This window comes from Mobula hypostoma, chromosome 2 (genome assembly GCF_963921235.1).
Source record: "Mobula hypostoma chromosome 2, sMobHyp1.1, whole genome shotgun sequence".
NCBI lineage: Eukaryota > Metazoa > Chordata > Chondrichthyes > Myliobatiformes > Myliobatidae > Mobula > Mobula hypostoma.
This window is the reverse complement of record NC_086098.1, coordinates 143,620,022-143,647,946: the sequence shown is the minus strand read 5'-3', so window position 1 is coordinate 143,647,946 and position 27,925 is coordinate 143,620,022. Positions and strand designations below refer to the sequence as shown.

At 45.8% G+C, this 27,925-nt stretch overlaps 1 protein-coding gene across 1 annotated transcript in view; it reads right to left on the bottom strand.

Moving 5' to 3' along the window:
• Positions 1 to 25,358, bottom strand: part of LOC134342547 (prolyl endopeptidase-like) — a 182,915-nt gene extending 157,557 nt beyond the window's left edge. The window contains exons 1-3 of the mRNA XM_063040827.1: positions 25,248 to 25,358; positions 8,214 to 8,288; positions 3,525 to 3,658 (exon numbers count right to left, since the gene is read on the bottom strand). Of these exons, the coding sequence (XP_062896897.1) occupies positions 3,525 to 3,658; positions 8,214 to 8,288; positions 25,248 to 25,286 (248 nt within the window). The 5' untranslated portion in view covers positions 25,287 to 25,358. The remainder of the gene's footprint in view (positions 1 to 3,524; positions 3,659 to 8,213; positions 8,289 to 25,247) is intronic.
• Between the last annotated feature and the right edge of the window lie 2,567 nt (positions 25,359 to 27,925).

The following is a 27,925-nucleotide window of genomic DNA, read 5'->3' as shown; positions in this document are numbered from 1 at the left end:
AAAGATAGCTCCAGTCTCTCTAATCTATCTTTCTGAAAAAACACTGTAATAAATCTTTTCAGGATCTCCTCAAATGCTTCCACATCAGTCCTGTAATGTGACCAGAATTCTATTTTAGAGTCATAGAAAAGTACAGCACAGAAACAGGCTCTTTAGCCCATCTTGTCAGTGCTGAACTATTTAATCTGCCTAGTCCCATTGACCTGTACCCGGACCTTAGCCCTCCATATCCCTACTAACAATAGTCATACTTTATTGATCCCAGGGGAAATTGGTTTTCATTACAGTTGCACCGAAAACCAATTTCCCCGGGATCAATAAAGTGTGACAATGTACCTATCCAAACTTCTCTTAAAGGTAGAATTCCATCTAGCGTGCACCGCTTTGGCTGGCAGCTCATTCCACACTCTCATGACCCTCGAGTGAAGTTTCCCCTCCTGTTCCCCTTAAATATTTCACCTTTCACCCTTAACCTATGATTACCCAACCTAACTGGAAAAAACGTGCTGGCATTTACCTTATCTATACCTCACATAATTTGTATACCTCAGTCAAATCTCCCCTCAATCTTCTATGTTGCAAGAAATAAAATCCTAACCTATTCAATCTTTCCTTATTACTTAGGTCTTCTAGACCCAGCAATATCCTTGTAAATTTTCTCCGTACTCTTTCAAGATTATCTACATCTTTCCTTAGGTAGGTGACCAATACTGCACGCAATACTCCAAATTAGGCTTCACCAATGTCTTATACAATTTCAACATAACAACCCATTTACTGTACTCAGTACTTTGATTTATGAAAGCCAATATGCCAGAAGCTCTCTTTACGACCTTATCTACCCATGTCATCACTTTCAATGAATTATGGACCTGGATTCCCAAATCCCTTTGTTCTACCACACACCTCAGTGCCCTACTGTTCACTCTGCAAGACCTACTCTGGTTGGCCTCACCAAAGTGCAACACCTCACACTTGTCTGTATTAAATTCAATCTACCATTTTCCACCTGGTCCAGGTCGCATTGCAAGCTCTGATAGTCTTCCTTGTTGACACTACACCCCCAATCTTGATGACATCTGCAAATTTGCTAATCCAGTTTTATCTTATGTTATTCAGTGACACAACATGGAGTAGGCCCAGCTGGTCCTTTGAGCCACGCTGTGTAAACCCTGATAAACCTGATTAACCCTAACCTAATCACAGGACAATTTACAGTGACTTATTAACCTACCCAGTATATCATTGGACTGTGGGAGGAAAGTGGAGCACTTGAGGTAAGCTGACACATTCCACAGGGAGGATGTACAGACTCCTTACAGAACGGCATCAGATTTGAACTCCAGAACGCGCCGAGCTGTAATGGCGTCGCCCTAACTGCCACGCTACGGTGGTGCCCACAATAATCCAGCTAAAGCCATAACAGTGTTTTATAAGGATTCACAGCATGACTTCCCTGCTTTCACAATATCACTCTGTTGATAGGGCCTAGAATTTTGTACATCTTATTAATCAATTCTCAGCTTGTCCTGCCACATTCAATTTTTTGCACTTGTACTCCCAGAACCCTCTGCTCCTACACCACTTTTAAAACAACATCCTTCATTCTTGTTGCCTCTCCTCATTCTTCTAAGCAAAATCCGCCATCACGTATTTCTCCACATGTCCTGTGTAGGTCTGCAGTCCAGTGTAGTTTTGTGTTGTTTCATGTAGCACTATGGTCCTGGAGGAAAGTTATTTCAGTTTTACTGTGTACTGTACTAGCAGTTTATGTCGAAATGACAATAAAAAGCGACTTGACTTGATTAAAATTTATCTACCACGCATTTTGTCATTGAATTAATCTGTTTATATTATGCTAAATCTTCAGAGTTCACAATACAGCCAAATTTTGTGTCATCTGCAAATTTAAACATTTCCTTGCATCTCCAACTCTAGGAATTAGTACTGAACAAAAGGTTAAAGGCTTTAACACTATGAACCCTGAGTCGCTACCAGGTCATTTTCCTCCAGTCAAAAACAACCATTCACCTTGATTCTCTGAAGTCTGCTACTTCATATCCCTTAAACACCACATGCTCCAACTTTGCTGGGAAGTCTAACACTATAACAATTGACTGGCCTGTTGTTACTAAGCTTATCCTCACTCCATTTTGAACAAGGGAGTAAAATGTGCTACCCAGCAGTACCCTGGCTCCAGTGCCATTTTCAAAGAGCTTTGGAACGAAATTGTCAGTATCTCCCACAATTTCTCAATGCTCATTCAAATTTCTAAAAGCAGGTTGATTATACAGCACATCTTTTTTTAAAATTTTCAAGATTAAATGGAATGTTTTGCACACCAGCAAAAATATTTTGTTTTAAGAAACTTCCATCTAAGACAACTTAATACTTTTCTATATTTATTTAAATTGGCCATTTTCTTGTTGGCACTTCATTTTACATCATGCCTCAATGGTATCACTGCATTCAACACACACTTGCATTTAAACTTTATCCATATAGGGGCATCACGGTAGTGTAAGGGTTAGCACAATGCTTTACAGTACAGACGACCTGGGTTCAACTCCCACCACTGCCTGTAACCAGTTTGTACGTTCTCCCCATGACTGCATGGGTTTTCTCCGGGTGCTCCGGTTTCCTCCCACAGTCCAAAGACGTACCGGTTGGTTAATTGGTCATTGTGAATTGTCCAGTGATTAGTCTCAGATTAAATCGGGACTATTTTTGGGCAGCATGGCTCGAAGGGCCAGAAGGGCCTATCCTGCGCTGTATCAAAATAAATAAATAAACAAATATACTTTGTCCTAAGTAGCAAGGAATGATATAATAGTGTATTATTTTATAAAGCTGACTATTAATTTATGAACCCTACAATTAACATGCAATGCAGTGGAATTAAATTAGCTTGACTGAATCTCAGAAGTTTTCCACTTAAGCAGACCAATCAGGAGCTGCTGTAGATCAAAGTTTAAATAGCCCTGATTTAGACCAGAAGAGCGCAGTATTTTTTCGCAAGCCAATCTGCAATACAAAAAAATTTAACACAGCCAAAAGTAACTTCAGTCTTGGAAGCAGTATTTCCAAGGCAATCAAGACCTTCTTGGGGTAACTAGAGATAGACAAATCCTCGGTAATGGCACCTGTAAGACGAGTAAAGCTACATTCTGCTGCAGGAACTCAGCGGGTGAAAACATCTGTGGGAGGAAAGGAATTGTTAAAGTTTCAGGTTGAAATGCTGCAGCAGGACTCATGCAGCGTTTCAAATGGAAATGTTGATAACCTTTTGCCCACACAGATGCTGCTTGACCTGCTAGCTTCTCCCAGCAGTCTTCTTTTGGTTCATGAGATTTAATTGGTCTGAAATTTGTTTATGATATTTCCACATTTTATATTCTTGAAAACCAAATATTGTATTTAATTTAATTAATAACATTACCAAATTCACATCAATTTGCTCTTGACCATGGATTAAAATCCAGCACACAAAAGAAACTACTAGCACAAACATTTTAAAACTGTACCTTGTTCCTTTTCGAAAATGGCAGCTATATTTTGGATAATCATACAGTTCTGTCATTCTTGCTTTGAACTTCTCTCTTACTGGACACTTTTCCAAAAATGGCAATGTCAATTTATTCTGAGCTTCCACATAAGCCTAGCACAACAGGTTCAAAACAGAAGATGAAAATAAGTTGCATTAGTCAAATAAGTGGGAAAAATACACTGATCAAATTTTAATTTAATACACCACAAACAATAATATCTAGTCTTTCTCTATTACTTCTCAAAATAAATATCAGAATATTGATCAATTAAATTTCTTAACTTAGTTGTTAGAATTTAGAATTATGCAGAAATCAATTCTATACACAAAATATCATATTATTGCAAAAGAAATCCAATAATGACAATACTGGTTCAATATTCGGCAATATTTAGGAAAAATGTCCAAATGGAGCTACGTTTAACCTTCAACTGTCATGAGACATGTAAATCACATGCTCTCTGCAGCAAAGCTGAGTTTTCAAAATTGGAACACATCAGATTCTGAAATACCTCACACCATTCAAGAGATGTTCTCTCCTACAAGTACATTTGGAATAACAAGTGGTTAACCCCTCAGGAATATCACATATGATACTGTGAGCAAGTTATAGTTGACGTATGACCCAAAGAATAAAATGGAGAGAGTCCAATATACATAGAACAAATATACTCCGATGTATAATTCAATCAAAATATTTGAGCACTGCATCTCAAAACTGCAATATAATTCCCGTCTGAACAATGATTTGAACCCGCTGCAACTTGCATACTGTTGCAACAAGCCCATAGTAGACACAATCTCACTGGTTGTCCATTTTGCTTTGCAGCACCTAGACAACTGCAAGACATAGCGTAGGATACTGTTTATTGATTACAGCTTGGCAATCGACACATAGTTCTGCCAAAGAGTCTCAGTCTGAAATGTTGACTGTACTTTTTTCCATAGATGCTGCCTGGTCTGCTGAGTTCCTCCAGTATTTTGTGTGTATTGCTTGGATGTCCTGCATCTGCATATTTTCTCTTGTTTGTGTTTCCCTCAGTATTCATATCCAAGCTTCAAAACCCAAGCCCCTGTACCTCCCTTTGCAACTGGATACTTGTCATCCTTGTAAGGAGATCAATCAGTGCATATAGACATTAACATGTTCTTTGCTGCCTATCCACACAGGCATACCACAAGGATGCGTGCTTAGCCCACTATTCTACTATTTCAATACTCTGACTCAGGAACATCATCTTCTCCTCTGCCATCTGATCTCTAAATGGACATTAAACCTATGAACACTACCTTACTCCTTTTCTTTTTAATTTTTTTAGTACTTATCTTAATTAAACATATACATACACATAAACATACATACACATATACATACGTATACATACACACTCTGACTGTAATACAGTATTTTTTCTATATTTGGCATTGTCCTGCTCCCGCAAAGTTAACAAATTTCGTAACACAGGCTGGTGATGTTTGTCCCAACATATTGATGCAGCTCTAAAGGCAAGACAGTGGCTATATTTCAGTAGGTGTTTGAGGAGATTTGGTTTGTCACCTAAGACACTCGGAAACTTCTACAGATGTATCGTGGAGAGCATTTTGGCAGGCTGCATCACTGTCTGGTATATGGGGGGGGGGGCTACTGCCCAGGATCGAAAGAGGCCACAGAAAGTTGTAAAATTAGTCAGCTCCATCTTGGGTACTAGCCTCCACAGTATCCAAGACATCTTCAAGGAGCAGAGTCTCAGAAAGGCAGCATCCATTACTAAGGACCCTCATCACCCAGCTCATGCCCTCTTCTCATTGTTACCGTCAGGAAGGAGGTACAGAAGCCTGACGGCACAGACTAAGTGATTCAAGAATAGCTTCTTCCCCTCTGCCATCAGATTTCTGAATGGACATCAAATCAATGAACACTACCTCACTTTTATTATTTCTGCTTTTGCACTATTTTTAAATAAACTATTTAATATACATATATACTTACTGTAATTGATTTACTTATGTTTTATTCTTACTATGCTATCATATATTGTATTGTACTGCTGCCGCTAACTTAACAAATTTCACAACATATGCTGGTCATATTAAACCTGAAACTGATTCATGAATGTATGGCTAAGCACAGCTCAAATGTTATATAAAAATTCACAAATGACACTGCAGTGGTTGGTAAAATCTCAGATGGCGATGAGGAGACTTACAAGAGTGAGATAAGTCAGTTGTTTGAGTGGTGCTGCAACAACAACCTCGTACTCACTATTAGCAGGACCAAGGAACTGACTGTGGACTTCAGAAAGGAAAGTCATATGAATGCGAACTAGTTCTCATTGTGTGGTCATGGGGTGCAAAGGGCGAGCAAGTATCTGAACATTTCAGAGGATCCTTCCTGAGCCCAACACATCAATGCACTCATCAAGACGGCATGGCAGCAGCTCCACTTTGTTTGGAATCTGAAGAGATTTGCAAGTCACCAAAGACTCTTACAAATTTCTAAAGATGCAAAGAGAATAGCATTTTGACTGTTTGCGGCAGTGCCTGGGACAGAGCCTCAAGGGCAAAGGATTACAAGAACTGCAAAAGGTTAAACACACAGCCATCTCCAACATGGAGACAACCCTCCCCACCGAAGACATCTTCTAGGTGCGGTACTTCAGAAAGACAACATCCATTATTAAAGACTCTCACCATTCAGCACGTGCCCTTTTTTCCTTATTGCTATTGGGGTTAAGGTATAAGAGCCTGAAGGCCCACACTCAATGATTTAAGAACATATTCTTCACCCCCATCATCATATTTCTGAACCCTACCTCATTCCTTTTTTTTTTGCACTATTTATTCTTGTCATTTATAAATTTTTACCTCATTGCATTGTACTGCTGCTGCAAACCAACAAATTTCTCATCAGTAGTAACAAATCAAATTCTGAAATACTTCACACCATTCAAGAGATGCTCTCTCCTAGAAGTACATTTAGAATAAAAAGTGGTTAAGCCCTCAGGAATACCACATATGATATCTGTGAGCTGATGTATGACCCAAAGAATAAAATGGAGGCAGTCCAGAGTATACAGACATAGAAGATTTAATATAAAAGAATCAAGACAGCTGATCATGTCTGTGGTTGTTCTTTGGTAAAATTATCCAATTTGTCCTGTTCCGTTAATCTTAACCTGGAATACTGTCTTGTTAAACCTCCAAGTATTATTCAATTTGCTTTTGAAGCTTGCAGTTAAATCTGCCCTCCAGGAACTCTGAACGGTAATTTTCAATATGAATCCAAAAGGAAGTGGAGCTAAGATGGCACCAAATGGCTGCTGCTTCGAGCTCATCATTCCTTTCTTTAATGTCTTTTTTTTCTGTTTCAAGGTAACTAGGATTCTGTCGAAGTCCATGACCTGTGGCTGCACTCAAACTGCAGTCTTTCATGGCGGATGAGTTCCTGCTACCAGAGCTCACTGACCAGCCGTTTTTCGACGTATCCAGGAGTGGCCTGGAAGATGGCGCCTCCGGGGTGCAGCCCTGGGGACAAACGACTCCAGGCTGGTGCCGCCAAGTGAGGCATTGCGGAAGAAGGAACATCCGGATTTTGTGGCGGTGGATGCTGCGAACGGAGGTCTCTGTACTTGAGTGATTGCTCCTTGTCCCTCTAAATGATGGGAAGAGCTTGCTGCCAATACTCAAGTTGGAGAATTTCGAACAAAAAGCGATGTGGTAGACTGTTTGTTTGTAACAAACAGTGACTGTTAGTTAGTCTCCTCTTTTGTTGTGAAGTGGGTGACATCCCTTTGTCCCTTGTTAGTGAGAGAGAGCCCGTGGCATGACAAACTGTCAGATAAACAATAGTTTTTGTTGACTGGAGATCATAGTCTCTCTGGGGGCTTTGCTATTGCTTGTTTGGTGGGTGCTGGGTGTTGACACTCTCTGCTGAATGGGTGAGGGAAGGGAGAGGGGATGTTGATGCTTTGCTGCTGTATGTGCATTGGAATGGGAGAAGGGGCTTTGGGTTCTAATGTTTTTTCTGTTGTTCATTCTTTGGGGTCCTCCTCTGTTTTCACTGATGTCTGTGAAGAGTAAGAATTTCAGGTTGTATACTATATACATTCTCTGATATTAAAATGGAACTATCTGAAAACAAAAATGGATTTAGTTTTCTTCTTCACTCAAGGAAAATTTTCAAAATCTAATACTGCACAATTATACTTAAAATACGTTTAAGTACAATGGTTATTAAGTTTTACAGTGTCCTGCAAGGGGTGGGGGGGGGGGGGCATGGCTTGTTTGGGTTGTTGAAACTCACTTTGTCATGATTGGTTAGATTAGAAACTGCAGCTGCATTTCCCATTGGTTAGCCTAGTGTCCATATTCAAATAACCCGGACATAAAATAGCACACGGCAGAGGTCTGCCCTCTCTTCCTTTGATACACATAACCATTGCAAAAGTATGCTGCGTATGTTTGATGAATATTCAACTTTGTAGTTTCTGGAACTTGGGGAACATGAATGTGTGGTTGAATTTTTAATATTTGTAAATAAATGATTAATATACTTACTCGCAGTCAGAGTTTTCTGTCTCACTTGCCGGACCTGTGAACCTGATTCAATGTGACATTACAGACTTGGTTTTCGTTCCAAATATTATCATATAAATCATTTACTTACCTTAGTCTCTTCGCTATCAGGATCTTCAAGCCATTTATATGGGTCAGGAATCTTGCATCCATGATAGTCATCAATCTGCTAACAGAAATGCAAAAATGATGAAAAAAATAAATCCTCATTATGGCACATTAATATTACGTTTTAAAAGTGATTTTGCTGACCTGATAATTCTGAATAAATGCGTTCTGAGCAACACACATAAAATGCTGGAGGAACTAACTGATAGGTGAAGCTAGGTGGGTTGGAAAGGTCGAGAGCTGGAGAAGAAGGAATCTGCTAGGAGAGGAGAGTAGACCGCAGGAGAAAGGGAAGGAGGAGGGGACCCTGGGGGAAGTGATAGGCAGGCGAGAAGAGGTAAAATAGAAGGGGAGGGTAATCTTTTTTACTACAAGGAGAAATCGATATTCATGCCATCAGGTTGGAGGCTACCCAGACAGAATATAAGGTGTTGCTCCTCCACCCTGAGGGTGGCCTCATCTTGGAACATGAGGAGGCCATGGGCCAACATGTCGGAAGGGGAATGGGAATTGAAATTAAAATGTCTGGCCACTTTTGGTGGATGGAGCAGAGGTGCTCTTCAAAGCAGTCCCCCAATTTACAACGGGTCTCCCCAATGCATCCTGATTTTGCAATTGAAGCATCCAGATAACTTGTCTGATGTCAATTCTAACAGCTGTTTTCAGTATGGACTGCATAAAATAAACTCTGCAGCCTTCAACTTCACGAGTTCGTAGATTCCACACTAATCCGTGCATGCTAATGAAAAATCTTAATGTTAGCACCATTCATTCAACCCTCTCCCTTTTCTTCTCCCTTTTCCATGTCCACCACCATTAACCCTCTTGCTAGGCCAGTTGTCTCTGAAGATGTCACTTCCCCAATTTAAAATCCTGGTCCACAAATGTAATGCATTCAGTAGAGATTAAATAAGAATAATAAATTAACCAGTCAGCATTTATTAGTTTGCAAATAAAAAAAGAATTCTATGTATTAAAGTTGCTTTACATTATTGACAGTATAAAGCATGTAAGAATACATTTCAAGTTGCAAAAAAACGGGTTTCAGTGAAAGAATAAACAGGATCAGGAACAATCTTTTGTCTTCAAGTTCTGATATGAAAACTGATACAGTTAGATCTCAACAAACAGTTTGAATCTGATACAAGTAATTTGATACCTATTTTCATTGCAACACACACAAAATGTTACTGGAGCTCAGCAGGTCAGGTAACATTTTTGGAAATGACAAAACAGTCAATGCTTCAGGCTGAGACCCTTCTTCAGAATGGGAAAGGAAGGGGGAAGATATCAGAATAAAAATGTTGTGGGAGGGGAAGGAAAGGAATATAGCTAGGTAATAGGTGAGACCAGGTGGGTAGAAAATGTAAAGAGAGGAGCAAGAAATCTGATAGGAGAGGAGTGTGGACCATAGGAAAAAAGGAAGGGGGGCGGGGGAACCCAGTGGGAGGCAATAGGCAGGTAAGAAGCAGTAGGAGGCCAGAGTGGGGAATAGAAGAAGGGAGAGGGAGGGAATTTTTTTTTTACCAAAACAAAGAAATCGATAATCATGCCATCAGGTTGGAGGCTACCCAAACACAATATAAGCTGCTGCTTCTCCACCCTGAGGGTGCCCTCATCTTGGCACAAGAGGTGGCCATGGACTGACGTGTTGGAATGGGAATGGGAACAGGAATTGGCATTAAAATGTTTGGCCCCCAGCAAGTTCAGCTTTTGGCAGATGAAGCAGAGGTGCTCGATGCGCAAAATGCTGGAGGAGCTCAGCAGGTCAAGCAGATCTATGGAAATGAATAAACAGTCAACTTTCATGCCGAGACCATTTTTCAAGACTGGAAAGGAAGGAAGGGGGAAGACGGCGTATTTTCATTGGTGTCTGGAAGCCTGTGAAATTTTGGTAATGGTCACCACAAACGCTAAATGATTGCTTGAAAACTTAACACGCCAACACTCAATGACCATACTTTCTTACATGCAATCAGTGCCAGATAATGCTATGTCGGTACCCATACTATCAAATTACAAGAATTTGTATCAGAGCTACGCATGGTATTGCCACATATGGACGTTGCAATTAACAAAAAAAAAAATTAGGTATCATTCAGCAAGACACAAAATAATGCAGGTACAGTACTAGATACCTGTTTATGCATGATGACAGCTGACATCTGGAGTTTGTCCTTTTCCTTAAACCACAAATACATGAATGAGAATGCTGAGTGAGTTTTCATGCCATCATTTTTCAGGATGCAGGCACTGCGGGTAATGCCTAACATTTATGGCTGACCTTAAACTATCCTTTCAGGTGATGGAGAGTACTGTTGCCTTGCTCTGGAGAAGCTACTCCAGTGCTGATGGGGGGTGGGGGGGTGGGAGGTGTGGTTTCCAGGATTCAGAACAGAACTGTGAAGGAATATCAGTACATTTTCAAGACAGAATGGTACACAACCTGGAGAAGAACCTGTAGATTACAGCATCTCCAAGTTGCCTTTGTTGTATTTGTTGAACTTAGGCAGAGGTCTGAGCAACCAAAATGGTGTACTCTACTGCAATGATCCATCAGTGGTAAAGGGAATGAAGGGAATTGCTTTGGAAGATGCTCAGCTTCTTGGGTGTTGTTAGCATGGCACTCACCCAGGCAATCAGATACCATTATTTTCCTGATTTGCAGATGGTGGTTTAATGCTCAATGGAATGACTGCACTTTGAAACAATTTGTCTGTTGCTTCAGATCTTGGCCGCTCCTGATTCCAAAACTACTATTTTTAAATTTTATTTCAGATTTCCAGATTATAAATTTGCCTTTATTCATATTTTTAATTACTCATCTGACTCTTCCACTTCATGTTATTCCGTCTTCTTCCCGATTTGATTACACTTTTCACCCATTAACTTTAAAGGGAAAAACCATGCAAGACCATCAGTCTTGTCTAGACTGTTGATAAATGGCCATTTTTTAATTTCTCCATTCACTTTTTAAAGATCCACCACTTGTGGTGTGATTTATAGGAGACTAGCTTAGTCTTAAGCCATCCATGGTTCAATTAGATCAGGAGTCGGCAAACTTTTTACCACTATGGGCCGGATTGCGTATTAATGAGCGGACGGTGGGCCAGATAAATGCCATAAAAAACTTGAACTATGGGAATTATCCATTTAAATACATCTAGTTATGTTTTGCCTCAAATTAATGAATAACGCGTGCTAGAAAATCATCTGTGCTTAACCAAGGATGCCAATTACTAATTAAAGAGCTCAAACAACAGGAATTCTGCAGATGCTGGAAATTCAAGCAACACACATCAAAGTTGCTGGTGAACGCAGCAGGCCAAGCAGCACCTATAGGAAGAGGTGCAGTCGACGTGTCAGGACGAAGGGTCTCGGCCTGAAACGGCGACTGCGCCTCTTCCTATAGATGCTGCTTGGCCTGCTGCGTTCACCAGCAACTTTGATGTGTGTTAATTAAAGAGCTCAGTTTGGTTGCAATTTATTTCAATCAAGGCATCTTTTGAATCTATTAAAAGGACACAAAGAACCTTTAAACATAAAAGGTATGAACATGATCCATTGAATGGTGGTAAATTAGCTATAATAAAAAAGGAAAAAAAGTATAATAAAAAAAGAAAAAAGAAAAAAGAAAATTTTAATGCAAACAGTCGATAAATCAACCCTGCAGAAATAAGCCAGGTCCCCATATTCTGCCTCCATATCTAACAAAAACTACTGAAACTGGTGATGATTCAATCCACGAGATAGGATCAGGTTCACTGCCTTCACAACAATGTCCATAACATCCTTTAATTTCCAAGACTTGGCACATAATGCCTCTTGATGGATAATCCAATGAATTTTAACCAGTTTCTGTGCGATTCCAAGGTTTTCCATTTGTCTTCGCAGCAATGCAATGATGCCTTTTTTCTGTCCCACCATTGCTGGTGTCCCATCATTTGTGATGCCACTTAGCTTTGACACATTAAGTTTCATTTCTGACATCATTTTCAACAAAGCTTCAAAAATGTCTGCTCCTGTAACCGTGTCCTTCATAGGAATTAATCGAATAAACTCTTCAAAAATTTGAAAAGTTGAGGTCAACTCCTCGCACAAACACTGCAAGTTGAGCAATGTTTCTCAAATCTATGCTCTCAACAAGCGCAACTGAAAAAGATTGCAATTCGTTGCAGGCATCCCTTAAACAACTTTTAACATCTGCTGACATTTCTTCAACTCACCATGTGATCTTTCTTGCTGACAGGCTGATAGATGCAAATAAAGATTTCTTTTCAGGACAAACAATATCCACCACTGCCAGTAAACATTCTTTGACAAACTCTCCATCTGTAAAAGGCTTCATCTTTTCTGCAATACGTTTTGAGACTTTGTAGCTGGCATGGGCATTTCCTTCATTTTCACTGCTTTTCTTGGCAAAAAGTGACGTTCGTTTTCCGAAACTAGCCTTCATTCACTCAGCTTCATCTTTCCTTGCTTGCCCAGTAAACTTGTTAAAATTTCCACTATGGCGGGTCTCGTAACGTCGCCTGATATTTGCCACCTTCTTCACAACAACATTTTCTAGGCAAATGAGACAAACTGGTTTCCCAGCTTGCTCGATGAAGTAATCTAGTGTCCACGTGTCTTGGAAATTTCGGCACTCAGTGTCTACCTTCCTGCGTTTTGCATTCTTTGCCATTGGAATTTTTTTCTTCGATTTTATTTCGAAACACGAGTTATTCAACAAGTATCATAGGACATGTACAGTAAATATCTGGATATTTAACGTGGATTTCTTGTTTAAACACAGTGACGCTGTTTCTGTTTACAAATTTGAACGATCCCATTTGAAAACCTGCGCGTGCATGGAAAGTATCTAATATATGTTAATAAGATAGTCTGCCTTCCCATCATTCGTATCTGCCAGTGTTTGGTTTGGAACAAAACGGAACCTGGGCCAGTGTAACAAGATGCCATGCATGTCCATCAGTGTGGTCGTGTGAATCACTCAGAATAAGGAAAAATTGCTCGCGGGCCGGATAAGCATAGTATCCCAATATTTGCTCGCGGGTCGGATATGGCCCGCAGGCTGCATACCTGAGTTAGATTATCCTTGATTTCTATCTTTGCTCTGTTTACCCACCTTTGATTTCTATTTCTTGACATTATCAGCAAACCTAAATTTATCATCCAAATTTCAAATGCCAGCTTCCTTCGTCCTTTAACAGGAGGTGCTTCCAGTTTCACTCCTGAATGGCCAAACTCCAATTAAGATTTTGCCTTCTTGTTCTGGATTAGCCAATTAGAAATCATTTCCCTGCTTTTACCTTATCAAATAGCTCTGTCATTTGAAAGATTATGTTGTGCCCAGATCTGAATACGGGGAACAGCTGAAATACAGTTGTCTTCCCCCCTGTATCACAACCTTTTTGAGATAAAAGCCAATACCAAAGTAGCTTTTTTGATTGTACAGATTGACAACATGTTCTCTACAATCATCAGCACAGGTATTCCACAAGGCTGCATGCTTAGCCTCTTGCTCTTCTCATTTCATACTTCTCACTGTGAGGCTAACCACAACTCCAATGCCATATTTAAGTTTGTTGATGACACTACTGTTGTAGACAAAACCAAAGATAGTGACAAATCAGCATGTTTTGGCCCTTATCTAAGAAAAGATGTACTTACAATAGAGAGGGTTCAGGAGGTTCATGTGAATGGTTCCGGGAATGTGGAAGGGTTAATATATGAGGAGTGTTTGATGGCTCTGGACTTGAACTCTCAGAAGTTTAGAAGAATGAAGGGGGAATCTCATTGAAATCAACTGAATATTTAAAGGCATAGGTAGAGTGGATGAGGATAGGCTGTTTCATCTAGTGGGTAAGTCTAGGACCAGAGGGCACAGCCTCAGAATAGAAGGGCATCTCTCTACAGTGATGAGGAGAATTTCTTTAGCCAGAGAGTGGTGAATCTGTGGAATCCACTGGCACAGACGACAGTGAAGGCCAAGTCATAAATATATTTCAAGTGGAGGATAGTGGGTTCATGGTTAGTCAGGGCATCAAATGTTACAGGGAGAAGGCAGGAGAATGGGATTGAGAGGGATAATAAAACAGCCATGGCAGAATGGTGGAGCAGACTGGATGGGTTGAATGGCCTAATTCTGCTCCCATGCCTTATGGCAAATCAGACATGATGAAAAAGTGTGAATAAAGTAAAATGGAAGAAGAGTGTAGGAGACATTAATGAAGTCTTCAGAATAAAGAACATGACAGCAAGTTTACAAAGGGATAACAATTTAACTTCATACAATGCGCAAACAATTAAGAAGGGTAGTGAATACAGGACTGAAGGCATTACCATGAAATGTATGGAGTATACAAAATAAGATTATCTTGTAACAGCATTAGACAATAACACGAGGAAATCTGCAGATGCTGGAAATTCAAGCAACACACACAAAATGCTGGTGGAATGCAGCAGGCCAGGCAGCACCTATAGGAAGAAGTACAGTCGACGTTTCGGGCCGAGACCCTTCATTAGACAATAGCAGGTATGACTGTGGGCGTCACAGAGCTGAGGTTAAAAGAAGATCCCAGCTGGGAGCTAAACATTCAAGGATATTCTGTCGAAAAGATACACAGATGGGCAGAAGGTGTGATGCTGCTGTGTTGGCAAAATTGAAGTCATATCCTTTAGGAAGTAGTGACAAGGGATCAGAAAATGTAGAATCCTTGTAATTAGTTAGGAAACTGCAAAGGTAAAAAAAAAACTCCAATGAGAGTTACAGTATATACAGGTCTCTGAATACTAGCCAGGATGTGGGGTATAAGTTAAAATGGGAGATAAAAAAGGCATGTACAAAAAACAATATTGCAATGGTCATGGGGATCACAATATGCAGGTAGATTGAGAAAATAAAGTTGGTACTGGATCTCAAGAGAAGCAATTTGTAGAATGTTTAAGAGATGCCTTTTTAAAGCAACTTGTGATCAAGCCCATTTGAGAAACGGCTATTCAGGATTGCATGTTGAGTAATGAACCAAATTTGAATAGAGATCTGCAGATAAAGGGAGGCAGTGATTATAATATGATAGAATTTACTCTGTAGTTTGAGAGGAAGAAGCCAAAATCAGATGTTATCAGAGTCACAGCTGAGTAAAGGGAACTACAGAGGCACAAGAGAGCAGTTGGGCAAGGTTGATTGGAAGGTAACACCAGCAGGAATGATAGAAAAGTAGCAATAGCTGGAGTTTCTGGGAGTGGTTTGGAAGACACAGGATCAGTCAGCCCAAAGAAGCAGCAGCATTCTAAAGGATAGATGAGGCAAACGTAACTGACAAGGGAAGGCAATGACAGCATTAAAGCAAAAGAAAGGGCATATAATATAGCAAAAATTAGTGAGAAGCCAGAGGATTGGGAAGCCTTTAAAAACCAACAGAAGGCAACTAAAAAGCAATCCGGAAAGAAAAAATGAAATATTTTTAGCTGACAATGCAAGACGATACTAAAAGCTTTGTGGATATTTAAATAGTAAAAAAACTGAGATCACCCAACCACTGAAAAATGATGCTGCAAAGACTGTAATGGGGAATGAAGGCATGGCATATGAACTGAGCAAGGATTTTGCCTTAGTTGTCAGTTTCGAAGACAGCAAGCAGCATGCCAGAAATTTGAGACAGTCGAGGGACAGATATAATGTAGTTGCCATTACAAAGAAGCTCTTGGGAAGCTGAAAGGTCTAATGAACCAGAAGGACAACACCCCTGGGTCTGAAAGAGGTAGCTGAAGAGATTGTGGAGGCATTGGTAGTGATGTATCAAGATTCACTAGATTCTGGAATGGCGCTAAAGGAGCAGAAAATAATAAAAGCCATTCCACTCTTTAAGAAGGGAGGGAGGCAAAGATGGGAAAGTGTATAGCAGATGACAGAATTTTGTGTCGGAAAACACTTTGTATCTAGTGATCATAATGTCATGAATTTTGAGGTAATAATGGAAAAGGCTAGGTCTAGTCCTCGGGTTGAGATTCTAAATTGGAGAAAGGCCAATTTTGAAGGTTTCCAAAAGGATCTGGTAAGTGTGAACTGGGACAGGCTGTTTTCTGGCAAAGGAGTACTTGGTAAGTGGAAGGCCTTCAAAAGTGAAATTTTGGAAGTACAAATCTTACACTTGCCTGTCAGAATAAAAAGCAAGAATAACAGGTTTGAAGAACCTTGGTTTTCAAGAGACACTGAAGCCCTAGTTAAGAAGAAAAAAGGTACATAGCAGATATAAGCAGGTGGGAACAAATGAGGTACTTGAAGTATAAGAAGTGCAAGAGAACACTTGCAAAAGAAATCAGGAGGGCTGAAAGAAGGCATGAGGTTAGTCTAGCAGACAAGGAGAATTCAAAAGAGAATTCTTCGCATATGTCAAGAGCAAAAGGATTGCAAAAGATAAAATTGGTCCTCAGGGAAAATAGGATGGCAATCTGTGCATAGAACCGAAAGAGATGGAGATCTTAAATGGATTTTTGGCATCTGTATTTACTCGGGAGATGGACACAGTCTACACAAGTGAGGCAAAGCAGCAACGAGGTCATGGGCACTATACAGATAACAGCGAACGAGGTGTTTGCTGTCTTGAGACAAATCAGGGTGGACAGATCCCCAGGGCCTGACAAGGTGCTCCCTCAGATGATGTGAAAGACAGATGTAGAAATTGCACAGGATCTATCAGAGATATTTAAATCATCCTTAACGACAGGTGAGGTCCCAGAGGATAGCTAATGTTGTTTTGCCGTTTAGGAAGGGTTCTAAGAATAAACCAGAAAATGATAGGCTGGTAAACCTGACATCAGTAGTGGTAAGTTACTGAAAGGTATTCTAAGGGACTGAGTATGTGGATTGATTAGGGATAGTCAGCATGGCTTTGTGCGTGGTAGGTCATGCCTAACCAAACCTGAGTGCTTTATTTTTTTTTTGAGTATGTTACTAGGAAAGCCGATGAAGGCAAAGCATTTGACAAAGTCCCACATGGGTGGCATCAAGAAGGTTCAGTCACTTGGCATTCAAGATGAAGTAGTAAATTGGATTACACATTGGCTTTGAGGGAGAAGCCAGTGAGTGAGTACATGAGTGGATGTAGATAGTTGCCTTTGACAGGAGGCCTGTGACTGGTGCAGTGCCGCAGGGATCGGTGCTGGGTCCGTTGTTGTTTGTCATCTATATCAATGATCTAGTTGATAATGTGGTTAACCACATCAGCAAATTTGTAGATGATACCAAGATTGGAGGTGTAGTGGACAGCGAAGACCATCAAGGCTTATAGCAGGATCTGGACCAGCTGGAAAAATAGGCTGAAGAATGGCAGATGGAATTTAATGCAGACAAGTGTGAAGTGTTACATTTTGGGAACACCAACCAGGGTAGGTCTTACACAGTCAGCAGATTAAATGGTTTGGCACGGACTAAAGGCCTGTTTCTGTGCTGTAGTTTTCTTTGATTCTATGATTCTAATGTGGTATACCTGTCCAAATTCTTTGAAGAAACAGCAGGTAGGATTGAAAAAGGAGTCAGTGGATGTTATTTACTTGTCTTTTCAGATGGTAAGAGTCCATGGTATTACAGGAAAGGTACTAACATGGACTGATGATTGTCAGACAGGTAAAGGCAAAGAGTGGGAATAAACGGGGTCTTTCCCAGTTGACCACTGGTGAGCAGTGGTGTTCCACAGGCATCGGTGTTGGGACCACTTTTTTTCATGCAAATGTCTGAATGATGGAATCGATGGCACTGTGGCCAATTTTTTGTCAATACAAACATAGGTGGAGGGGCAGGCAGTGTTGAGGAAGCAGGGAGCCTGCTGAAGGACTTGGACAGGTTAAGAGAATGGGCCAAGTGGCAGATGGCATATGGTTGGGGAAGTGTATGGTCATATACTTTGGTAGAAGGAATTAAGGCACAGACCATCCTCTAAATAGGCAGCAAATTCAGAAATCAGAGGTGCAAAAGGGCTTGTGCGGGATTTCCTGAAGGTTAGCTTACAGACTGGGTTGGAGGCAAGGAGCACAAACGCAATGTTGGCATTAATTTCGAGAGGACTGGAATTTAAAAGCAAGAATGTAATGCAGAGGCTTTATAATGTAATGGTCAGACCACACCTAGGGGTATCGAGAGCAGTTTTGGGCCCCTTATGTAAGAAAAAAATGTCCTGTTATTGGAGAGGGTCTAGAGGAGGTTGACCAGAATGAGGAGCATTTGATGGCTCTTGGCCTGTACTGGCTGGTGTTTAGAATGGGGGGGGGGGATCTCATTGAAACGTCAAATATTGAAAGGCCTGGTTAGAGTGGATATGGAGAGGATGGTTCCTATAATGGTGGGATCTAGGACCAGAGGACACAGTTTCAGAACAGAAAGATGAGGAGGAATTTCTTTAGCCAAAGCATGGTGAAACTATGGAATTTGTTACCACAGACTGCTGTGGAGGCCAAATCATTTGGTATATATAAAGTAGAAATTGATGGGTTCTTGATATGTAAGGGCGTCAAAGTTTACAAGGGGAGTGGGATTACAAGGGATAATAAATTAGGTGTGATTGAATGGCAGAGTGAATGCACTGGGCCAAATGGCCTAATTCTGCTCCTATGTCTTAGGGTCTAAAATTGACTAACTGGCAGAAGGCAAAGAGTTGGAATGTTTCTTCTTGATTACTATAAACGTCCAGAAATTTCCCAGTTTGTTTCGAATGAACTAAGCCATCACAGCCAACCAGGATAGAGAATTCCAAAGATTCACCACTCTACGAGTGCATAAATTTCTCAGCTCAGTCTGAAATGGTCTTTCCTTTATTTTGAAAATTTTTGTGCTGATTATAAGACTCATCAGCAAAGAAAACAGTTTCCTTGCATGCATTCTGCCAACAGTGTAAGAATCTTATAAATTTCAATAAAATCTCTTCTTTCTACTCAATCTCTTCACACATGGCAAACATGCAATCACTAGCACTAACCTAAAAAATATTTACTGCAACACACACAAAATACTGGAGTAACTCAGCAGGTCAGACAGCATTGATGGAAATGAATTAACAGTTGACGTTTCAGGCTGAGATCCTTCATCAAAGAAGGTAATAGGTGAAGCTATGTGGCTGGTGGGGGCGGGAGCAGGAGAGATGAAGCTGGGAGGTGGAAAAGGTAAGGAGCGAAGAAGGAATCTGATAGCAGAGTAGAGTGGACCATGGAAGAAAGGGAAGGAGAAGGGGCACCAGGGGAGGTGATAGGTGGGTGAGGAGAAGGGGAAATAACCAATAGTTAGAGAAGTCGAAGTTCATGCCCTAGAAGGTTGGAGGCTACCCAGATGAAATATGAGATGTTGTTCCTCCAACCTGAGTGTGGATAGATCTGGGTCTTGGCCCGAAATATCAACTGCTTATTCCCCTTGATAGATGTTGCCTGCCTTGTTGAATTGTTATGGATCCCAGACTCAAATCATTTTGAAGGTCCTCCCAAACACACTAAGGAATTCTCACAATCACATTCCCAATATAACACCACCGCCCCCGCCATCTCACAGAGGCTCCATAACCCTGATACGCATGCATTCCATGCCTTCTTACCCAACGACGCATCACACTCCTGCCATCCGCAGGGAAGCCCATAGATAGGAAAAATAGGAGATTTGAGGGGGAGGGGGTAGGGGCAACATGTAGAGGGGAACGTAGGGGGAGGGTGGGAGAGAAGGGACATGTAGAGGGGATGTAGGATAATTCCAGGGACGAAGGGATTAACATATGAGGAAGGTTTGGCAGCTCTGGGCTTGTGCTCACTAGAATTTAGAAGAATGCTGGGGGGGACCTCAATGAAACCTACCGAATGTTGGAAGGACTAGATAAAGTGGATGTGGAGAGGATGTTTCCTCTGGCTGGAGTATCCAGAACTAGATCCAGTTCTAGAATGGGAGAGAGGGGCACCGGGGGAGGGGGTGGAGGGCGTGAGAGATGGGCACCGGGGGCAGGGTGTGAGAAGGGGGCACCGGGGGGGGGGAGGGTGAGAGAAGGGGGCACCGGGGGTGGGGAGGGTGAGAGAAGGGGGCACGGGGGGGAAGGGTGAGAGGGGGGGAAGGGTGAGAGAAGGGGGGGGTGAGAGAAGGGGGGGTGAGAGAAGGGGGGGAAGGGTGAGAGAAGGGGGGGAAGGGTGAGAGAAGGGGGGGAAGGGTGAGAGAAGGGGGGGAAGGGTGAGAGAAGGGGGGAAGGGTGAGAGAAGGGGGGGAAGGGTGAGAGAAGGGGGGGAAGGGTGAGAGAAGGGGGGAAGGGTGAGAGAAGGGGGGAAGGGTGAGAGAAGGGGGGAAGGGTGAGAGAAGGGGGGGAAGGGTGAGAGAAGGGGGGGAAGGGTGAGAGAAGGGGGGGAAGGGTGAGAGAAGGGGGGGAAGGGTGAGAGAAGGGGGGGAAGGGTGAGAGAAGGGGGGGAAGGGTGAGAGAAGGGGGGGAAGGGTGAGAGAAGGGGGGGAAGGGTGAGAGAAGGGGGGGAAGGGTGAGAGAAGGGGGGAAGGGTGAGAGAAGGGGGGAAGGGTGAGAGAAGGGGGGAAGGGTGAGAGAAGGGGGGGAAGGGTGAGAGAAGGGGGGGAAGGGTGAGAGAAGGGGGGGAAGGGTGAGAGAAGGGGGGGAAGGGTGAGAGAAGGGGGGAAGGGTGAGAGAAGGGGGGAAGGGTGAGAGAAGGGGGGAAGGGTGAGAGAAGGGGGGAAGGGTGAGAGAAGGGGGGGAAGGGTGAGAGAAGGGGGGGAAGGGTGAGAGAAGGGGGGAAGGGTGAGAGAAGGGGGGAAGGGTGAGAGAAGGGGGGAAGGGTGAGAGAAGGGGGGAAGGGTGAGAGAAGGGGGGGAAGGGTGAGAGAAGGGGGGAAGGGTGAGAGAAGGGGGGGAAGGGTGAGAGAAGGGGGGAAGGGTGAGAGAAGGGGGGAAGGGTGAGAGAAGGGGGGAAGGGTGAGAGAAGGGGGGGAAGGGTGAGAGAAGGGGGGGAAGGGTGAGAGAAGGGGGGAAGGGTGAGAGAAGGGGGGGAAGGGTGAGAGAAGGGGGGAAGGGTGAGAGAAGGGGGGGAAGGGTGAGAGAAGGGGGGAAGGGTGAGAGAAGGGGGGAAGGGTGAGAGAAGGGGGGAAGGGTGAGAGAAGGGGGGGAAGGGTGAGAGAAGGGGGGGAAGGGTGAGAGAAGGGGGGGAAGGGTGAGAGAAGGGGGGAAGGGTGAGAGAAGGGGGGAAGGGTGAGAGAAGGGGGGAAGGGTGAGAGAAGGGGGGAAGGGTGAGAGAAGGGGGGAAGGGTGAGAGAAGGGGGGGAAGGGTGAGAGAAGGGGGGAAGGGTGAGAGAAGGGGGGAAGGGTGAGAGAAGGGGGGAAGGGTGAGAGAAGGGGGGAAGGGTGAGAGAAGGGGGGAAGGGTGAGAGAAGGGGGGAAGGGTGAGAGAAGGGGGGAAGGGTGAGAGAAGGGGGGAAGGGTGAGAGAAGGGGGGGAAGGGTGAGAGAAGGGGGGAAGGGTGAGAGAAGGGGGGAAGGGTGAGAGAAGGGGGGAAGGGTGAGAGAAGGGGGGGAAGGGTGAGAGAAGGGGGGAAGGGTGAGAAGGGGGGAAGGGTGAGAGAAGGGGGGAAGGGTGAGAGAAGGGGGGAAGGGTGAGAGAAGGGGGGAAGGGTGAGAGAAGGGGGAAGGGTGAGAGAAGGGGGAAGGGTGAGAGAAGGGGGGAAGAGTGAGAGAAGGGGGCACGGGGGGGAAGGGTGAGAGAAGGGGGCACGGGGGGAAGGGTGAGAGAAGGGGGCACGGGGGGAAGGGTGAGAGAAGGGGGCACGGGGGAAGGGTGAGAGAAGGGGGCACGGGGGGAAGGGTGAGAGAAGGGGGCACGGGGGAAGGGTGAGAGAAGGGGGCACGGGGGGGAAGGGTGAGAGAAGGGGGCACGGGGGGAAGGGTGAGAGAAGGGGGCACGGGGGGGAAGGGTGCACGGGGGGGAAGGGTGAGAGAAGGGGGGAAGGGTGAGAGAAGGGGGAAGGGTGAGAGAAGGGGGAAGGGTGAGAGAAGGGGGGAAGGGTGAGAGAAGGGGGGAAGGGTGAGAGAAGGGGGGAAGGGTGAGAGAAGGGGGCACGGGGGGAGGGTGAGAGAAGGGGGCACGGGGGGAGGGTGAGAGAAGGGGGCACGGGGGGAGGGTGAGAGAAGGGGGCACGGGGGGAGGGTGAGAGAAGGGGGCACGGGGGGAGGGTGAGAGAAGGGGGCACGGGGGGAGGGTGAGAGAAGGAGGCACGGGGGAGGGTGAGAGAAGGGGGAAGGGTGAGAGAAGGGGGCACGAGGGGGAAGCGTGAGAGAAGGGGGGAAGCGTGAGAGAAGGGGGAAGTGTGAGAGAAGGGGACACCGGGGGGGGGGGAGGAGGGTGAGAGAAGGGGACACCGGGGGGGGGAGGAGGGTGAGAGAAGGGGACACCGGGGGGGGGGGAGGAGGGTGAGAGAAGGTGGCACGGGGGGAGGGTGAGAGAAGGGGGGAGGGTGAGAGAAGGGGGAAGGGTGAGAGAAGGGGGAAGGGTGAGAGAAGGGGGAAGGGTGAAAGAAGGGGGAAGGGTGAGAGAGGGGGCACGGGGGGGAAGCGTGAGAGAAGGGGGGGAAGGGTGAGAGAAGGGGGGAAGGGTGAGAGAAGGGGGGAAGGGTGAGAGAAGGGGGAAGGGTGAGAGAAGGGGGGGAAGGGTGAGAGAAGGGGACACCGGGGGGGGGGGAAGCGTGAGAGAAGGGGGGAAGCGTGAGTGAAGGGGACACGGGGGGGGAGGAAGGTGAGAGAAGGGGACACCGGGGGGGGGAGGGTGAGAGAAGGGGACACGGGGGGGGGGAGGAGGGTGAGAGAAGGGGACACCGGGGGGGGGAGAAGGGTGAGAGAAGGGGACACAGGGGGGAGAAGGGTGAGAGAAGGGGGCACGGGGGGGAGGGTGAGAGAAGGGGGCACGGGGGGGAGGGTGAGAGAAGGGGGCACGGGGGGGGAGGGTGAGAGAAGGGGGGAGGGTGAGAGAAGGAGGGTGAGAGAAGGTGAGAGAAGGAGGGTGAGAGAAGGGGGGTGAGAGAAGGGGGGAGGGTGAGAGAAGGGGGGAGGGTGAGAGAAGGGGGGAGGGTGAGAGAAGGGGGGAGGGTGAGAGAAGGAGGGTGAGAGAAGGGGGGAGGGTGAGAGAAGGGGGAAGAGTGAGAGAAGGGGGAAGAGTGAGAGAAGGGGGAAGAGTGAGAGAAGGGGGAAGAGTGAGAGAAGGGGGCATGGGGGGAAGCGTGAGAGAAGGGGGTAAGCGTGAGAGAAGGGGGTAAGCGTGAGAGAAGGGGGTAAGCGTGAGAGAGGGGGGAAGCGTGAGAGAGGGGGGAAGCGTGAGAGAGGGGGGAAGCGTGAGAGAGGGGGGAAGCGTGAGAGAAGGGGGGAAGCGTGAGAGAAGGGGGGAAGCGTGAGAGAAGGGGGGAAGCGTGAGAGAAGGGGACACCGGGGGGGGGGAGCGTGAGAGAAGGGGACACGGGGGGGGGGAGGGTGAGAGAAGGGGACACCGGGGGGGGGAGGGTGAGAGAAGGGGACACCGGGGGGGGGAGGGTGAGAGAAGGGGACACCGGGGGGGGGGAGAAGGGTGAGAGAAGGGGATACCGGGGGGGGGAAGAAGGGTGAGAGAAGGGGAGAAGAAGGGTGAGAGAAGGGGACACGGGGGGGGAGGGTGAGAGAAGGGTGAGAGAAGGGAACACCGGGGGGGGTAGGGTGAGAGAAGGGGACACCGGGGGGGGGAGAAGGGGACACCGGGGGGGAGAAGGGGGCACGGGGGGATGGTGAGAGAAGGGGGGACGGGGGGATGGTGAGAGAAGGGGGGACGGGGGTAGGGTGAGAGAAGGGGGCACGGGGGAGGGTGAGAGAAGGGGGCACGGGGGAGGGTGAGAGAAGGGGGCACGGGGGAGGGTGAGAGAAGGGGGCACGGGGGAGGGTGAGAGAAGGGGGCACGGGGGAGGGTGAGAGAAGGGGGCACGGGGGGAGGGTGAGAGAGGGGGGAGGGTGAGAGAGAGGGGCACGGGGGTGTAGAGAGAGGGGCACGGGGGGTGGAGAGTGAGAGAGAGGGGCACGGGGAGTAGAGAGAGGGGCACGGGGGGGTGGAGAGTGAGACAGAGGGGGAGGGTGAGAGAGAGGGACACGGGGGGGTAGAGAGAGGGGCACGGGGGGGTAGAGAGAGGGGGCACGGGGGGAGAGAGAGAGAGGGGGGAGAGGGTGAGAGAGGGGGGGGAGGGTGAGAGAGGGGGGGGAGGGTGAGAGAGAGGGGGGAGGGAGAGAGAGGGGGGGGAGGGAGAGAGAGGGGGGGAGGGAGAGAGAGGGGGGGAGGGAGAGAGAGGGGGGGAGGGAGAGAGAGGGGGGAGGGAGAGAGAGGGGGGAGGGAGAGAGGGGGGGAGGGAGAGAGAGGGGGGAGGGAGAGAGAGGGGGAGGGAGAGAGAGGGGGGAGGGAGAGAGAGGGGGGAGGGAGAGAGAGGGGGGGAGGGAGAGAGAGGGGGGAGGGAGAGAGAGGGGGGAGGGAGAGAGGGGGGGAGGGAGAGAGGGGGGGAGGGAGAGAGGGGGGGGAGGGAGAGAGAGGGGGGGAGGGTGAGAGAGGGGGGAGGGTGAGAGAGAGGGGGGAGGGTGAGAGAGAGGGGGGCGGGTGAGAGAGAGGGGGGCGGGTGAGAGAGAGGGGGGAGGGTGAGAGAGAGGGGCACGGGGGGGTGGAGAGTGAGAGAGAGGGGGAGGGTGAGAGAAAGGGACACGGGGGGGGGTAGAGAGAGGGGCACCAGCGGGGTGGAGAGTGAGAGAGAGGGACACCAGGGGGAGGGTGAGAGAGAGGGGCACGGGATGGGGCAAGAGAGGGGAGGGTGTGTTGGCGAAGACAGGGACAAGGACTGGGGCGAACGAATGTAAAGACACAGCCTCCCCGCCATCTGAACCACTACTCGAACAAAGCAGCGGCCAGTTCGGGAGCGGGAGCAGCAACGGGGCTGCCTGCAGGACGGCTCCGACCGAACGCAAAGCCGGGCCCTTGGCGCTATTGTGCACGCTAACCACTCACACTGTCCAGTCGCTTGGCCTCCGGGTAGTGAAGCGCCATGATTCCCTGTCAAAGAGCGTACAACTACCGACGGCCGCCCTCCGCACACGCGTCAACGACTGCGCATTGTCGGCTCCTCCGTCCCGCCCCGCCTCCGCCGGCGCGTCTTGCGCGCAGGCCCGGCGCCGGGAGCTGGGAAAGCGTCCAGGCAGAGACAGTCTTCACTTCGGTTTATTGGGATATAAAATTGGTCATCCAGTATTAGCAATATGGGTAGAGTGTCGGAAGAGCTTCATTAGTGAAGTCTTCGGTTTAGGGTGGATGGGAAATGAATAGGCACAAAATCTTGTGTTATTTAATGTCCGCGAGTGGTGCATAAGAGCTCGATTTCAACGCTTAAAAGAAGTTTGGAGCGGTACATGGATGGTCGGGTTTGGAGGGCTATGGTCCCAGTGCAGATCGATGGAAACAGGCAAATTAAATGGTTCGACGCTAACTAAATGGGTCGATTGGCCTGTTACGCGTTGTAACGCTAGATCCCATATTGACCCAGTGTACCCTTTTCTGTCGCTCTGTCGGTTTGCTTTCCTTTTGCCTGTGGTTGATACACAAGGCAGATATGCCTTCTTACTTAGCTGTACAGGTGGTTCAAAAGATCCGGTGTCAGGTGTTTCTGTTCATGTTCCAAATTTCAGGTGACTATGAAGGAAAGATTTTAAGACAAACTGTCAGTATTCATGTCTGATGGTTGCTACCATTTTAGTTTAGGGATGATAGTCGAAGATTATGCCTTGATTGGGTACTTCTGTGTTCTGATTTATTCTTGGTTTTGACATCTATTAAAACAGGTATTTCCAATTGTAGGCGAGACTTTCTTCTTGAGATTGAAGCTGCAGGGTCTAGGATTGTGTTTCCACTTCTTATGGGTCCCATGTTGGGATTGAAGGAAACAAGGTGGCAGACATTCTAGCCAAACAATCACTTAAAATTAAGGATGTAAATGTGGTGGTGCCTTTGCATAAGGGGAAAGTGAAAGACATAAACTGAAAAATCAACTGGATCTCTGTGACAGCAAAGTTGGGATAAGGAAAAGAAATTCAAAGGATGGTGGAAGCTCGATTGGGAGATGGGTGTAAAAGAGGGGAGAAGTTATACTTGCACGTTTACATATTGGACAAACTAGGTTGTTCAGAATTAATGTGCATGATTCAGGCATTTGTAGGGACTGCCCTGGTTAAGAAACAGCATTGCATGGATTGTTTGAATGCAGTTCCAATAAGGTGCAAGGGAAACATAATTGTTAAATTGAGATCTTTGGGACAGACACAGTTTAACATGGAATGTTAGGATATCACTGCCATCATAAAGTATATAAGTGGCTATTTGATTTTCTGAAAAACATTAAATGTTTTGATATTACTTGAGTTTTTGGGGTGAGGACGTAGAATTGTGGGTGTACTTCCTGTCTCTTTGCTCCACACTCCATCTCAATAGGTGGTGGTAATGCACCTCATGGTGGTCTCCCAACCACCATTAAACTTCAGAAGAAGAAAAAAAGTTTTTGCTTCACGCTTGCGTTTCACCGCACCCGGGGTCAATGCGTCCCCTCACTCACCATTAACAGGTCCACACGTGTTATCACCACCCCCTCCGCCTCACCTCACCCACCAACTAACAGCACCACAGTTTCTGCTGCTCACCATGTAGTCCATGCCAGATTTCTCAACCCACCATCTACCCTCGCAATCCACCAGATTCTGGTAACCAGGGTATTCATGTAATTCATCAATTACATTCGAGCCAGATGGGCTAAACTGGACTGGGGGGAAAAAGTTCTAACAGTAAGCCAATACATCAGCAGTGTTCGACATTTAGTAGGATATTTCATGAGTCTCAGTAAAAATATATTCTGGTGAGAAAGGAAAGACCTATAACAATGCATCATATATTGCTAACTAAGAAAGTAAAGGTGATTTCAAATGGGAGTAATTGTGAAGATTAAAAATATATATTATAAAATTTTGGTTAGGCTGCATTTGGAGCATTATGTACAGTTCTGATTGCCCCATTATAGAAAGGATGTTGAGGCTTTGGAGAAGGTGCAGAAGAATTTTACCAGGTACTGCCTGGATTAGAGGGCATGTGCTATTATAATATGAGGTTGGACAAACTTGGGTTGTTTTCTCTGGAGTGGCAGAGGCTGACAGGAGATCTGACCGAGGTTTATAAGGTTATGAGAGGCACAGAAAGAGTAGAGAGACTTTTTTTCCCCCAGGGTAGAAATGTCTAATACCAGAGGGCATGCATTTAATATGAGGGGGTAGGTTCGAAGGACATGTGAGGGGCTGGGTTTTTTTTTATACAGAGTGGAGGGTGCCTGGAATGTGCTGCCTGGGATGGTGGTAGAGGCAGATACGTTCGGGATTTTCAAGGTAAGGTTAGATAGGCACATCATTATGAGCGTAATGGAAGGATATAGACATTGTGTAGACGGAAAGGATTTGTTTAGTTGGCCATTTGATTGCTAATTTATTTGGTTTGGCACAACATTGTGGGCTGAAGGGCCTGTTTCTGTGCTGTACTGTTCTATCTTCTATGATTGGTGGTAGGCTTGTGGATTGGGAAAGGTTTTAGAAACCAGTAAATGATGACAAAAAAAAATGAAAAGGGGAAAAAAGAGACAAATTAGTAAATAATAT